This window comes from Montipora capricornis, chromosome 11 (assembly GCF_036669925.1).
Source record: "Montipora capricornis isolate CH-2021 chromosome 11, ASM3666992v2, whole genome shotgun sequence".
NCBI lineage: Eukaryota > Metazoa > Cnidaria > Anthozoa > Scleractinia > Acroporidae > Montipora > Montipora capricornis.
In genome coordinates this window covers 15406046-15408545 of record NC_090893.1, presented here as the reverse complement: position 1 = coordinate 15408545, position 2500 = coordinate 15406046, and the positions used below count along the sequence as shown (strand labels likewise).

Here is a 2500-nt window from a genome sequence, read left to right as displayed (position 1 = left end):
ATGATGAATAATGGAGTATTTTTGCGCTGGCCGACGCAAAAGTTAAAAAACAAACAGTGCGTTACCTTAGCTTGAAGAGCCTCGTTCGTGGGTCCCCGGATGTAGATCTCCTCGGCGTCATGATAGGATTTCATGGAATGATATATTTCTGTTCCTGCTGCATAGTGAGTGCCTGTCCAGCTCGGTACAGGGACGTAGTATTTACCAGTTTGGTTAGACGCAATACCTTATTGAAAAGCAAACGTCCTATTAATTAAAAGTCTAATGGAATGATATATGAAATGGATCATATACTGATATGCTGCAAATAAGACCTTTTAAAGGGAAACTGCGGGGCTCTGTCCCAGGTTTAAATTTTCTTTTTTTTTTTTCAGCTGAGCACTTTTTTTACAATACTACGCTTGTACATTTCCTAACCAAATTTACAACAATAATACAACTACAAATTACAGCAGAGATAACTACTTACGCTACTTGCACTACTTAACAAAACGATGCAATTATGAATGCAACTTACAATACTACAATTTACATAATTTACTCTCCAAAACAATACCTTTACTTATTTAACTTACAATATTAACACATACCCTACAATTATTTTACAAATAGAAACATAAGAATAGGAGTGGCACATCCCCTGGGACAAAGATATTTGACACAGCTCATGCACATAGTGTTCCCCATTTTGCTCTGAATTTTCCCAATGTGTTATTTTAAAAGGAATTTCTACGTTCACAAAGAATCTTTTCATTAAGTAAAACGCAGAAAATTTCAAAACTGGGAGAGGTTTTATTTAACCATGAAAGAAAGATGTGGTACTTTGCAATAATAACATAATGATTGAGCGTTTGAAAAATATTTGATTCAGGCTTATAGCCGTACAAAATATCCCAAGTACTTAAGGTGACATTTTCCAATCTCTTTTCGAATTCGTTCCACCAGCTAATTACCCTTTGCCAAAAAATTTGAATACTGGGGCATTCATATTAAAGGTGAACTAAATTCTCATGAGGGTGGCTACAACGACCGCAGTCCGGAGATGTTCTCAATTTCATTTTGTAAAAATTATTGTTAGTAGGTAGAATGTTATGTACCACCTTATATTGAAAACATCTAAGTTTGTCTTCCATTGTGACCTTGAAGGGTAATTCATAGACAGCTTTAGTCGAGATATTTTGTTCTACTTGTTTCCTTTCTACGTTCGGGGGTTTAAACAATTTCAGCACAAACATTTTACGGTCGGTTTTGGCCGTGACGTTCGCGGACGTGAGGTTGTGTCACTCACGGTTATCAAGAAGTTCTGAATTAAGAATTGATTTTTTCCATTCATCAGGGATCGCAGCAAGAATACCATTATAAGTTAGGAAGTTCACTGACAAACCATATTTTCTTTGAAAATCGGGTCTCGATAAAAAGGTTCCTCTTTCGTTTAAAAGATGGTGAATTTAGTTACCCCTTTTCTATACCATGACAAGTAAAACACTGGTTTCCCATCTATTCTTATATGAACCGGTTGTTCCAAATAATTTCGTGTAGATATTCCCTAGTCGTGGAGGGGTTCTTAGAGTGCAACTCCTGCCAAACAGTCAATATATCTCTGTAAAAACTTGGCACGCGTGAGGTCAAATTTAAGTCGCGTGTGTCAAAATTACATTCAAAGATAAATCGACCCCCGTATTGAGCTGTAGCAGAGAAGAAGACGGAGCACCATTTACTACCTTCAGCTTCACAAAGGCGTTTGACCCAGGCTGCTTTAAGAGATTTACCTAATATGGTGTAATCAACCATATTAACACCGCCTTTGTCCACAGGAAGAACTAATGTTTGACGTTTTATCTTATCGGGCTTGAAGTTCCAGATGAATTTGAAGCAAATATCATTAACTTTTTCAGCGAAGTTCGGAGGCACTTTGAGAACAGACGTATTATAAACTAACTTAGAAATTTTAGGTTTAAATGTTTACCAACGTTATTTGACGATCTTTTCATTTAAAAGAGATTTCGTACTCAAAAGATGTCTGAGAATGAAAACATTGGATATATACAACCCGTGTTACACTGGTCAGCAACGGAGTCGTGACGTTGAATCGTCAAGTCATTCGTTTTCAGTAGCAGTTTCCAAACACCGTTTTTGTCGTGGCTTTTCTGTTTCTAAATTCTAGCTATTAAATATAACTTCACAATAGAGTGGTTTTTAATTGAGTGCCAAAAGTAATTAGCGAATTGCTTTGGTTTATATTACTTCACTCAGTGACTGGTTCAAAGTTCTCGCGCCAATCAGAAACCAAAACCAATCATGGCTCGCCCGTGCACATTTTCCCGCGCTTTGTGTCGGCTACGTGCAATTACTTCGAGTTTTTATGGGTTTACCGGATTGTTTCCATAATTTTTGATTGGCCAAAGTAATTACTTTGGTTTTGATTTTACGACATTCAATTGAAAATCGCTCTTAAACTCAGTAATGAAGAAAAAAATTGCGGATTTAATTTCTGAACAAG

The 2500-nt window shown here is 36.6% G+C and overlaps 1 protein-coding gene across 1 annotated transcript in view; it reads right to left on the bottom strand.

Moving 5' to 3' along the window:
- Nucleotides 1–2500, bottom strand: part of LOC138023114 (A disintegrin and metalloproteinase with thrombospondin motifs 16-like) — a 63506-nt gene that overhangs the window by 8062 nt on the left and 52944 nt on the right. The window contains exon 26 of the mRNA XM_068870146.1: nt 66–226. Coding sequence (XP_068726247.1) covers nt 66–226 — 161 coding nt within the window. The remainder of the gene's footprint in view (nt 1–65; nt 227–2500) is intronic.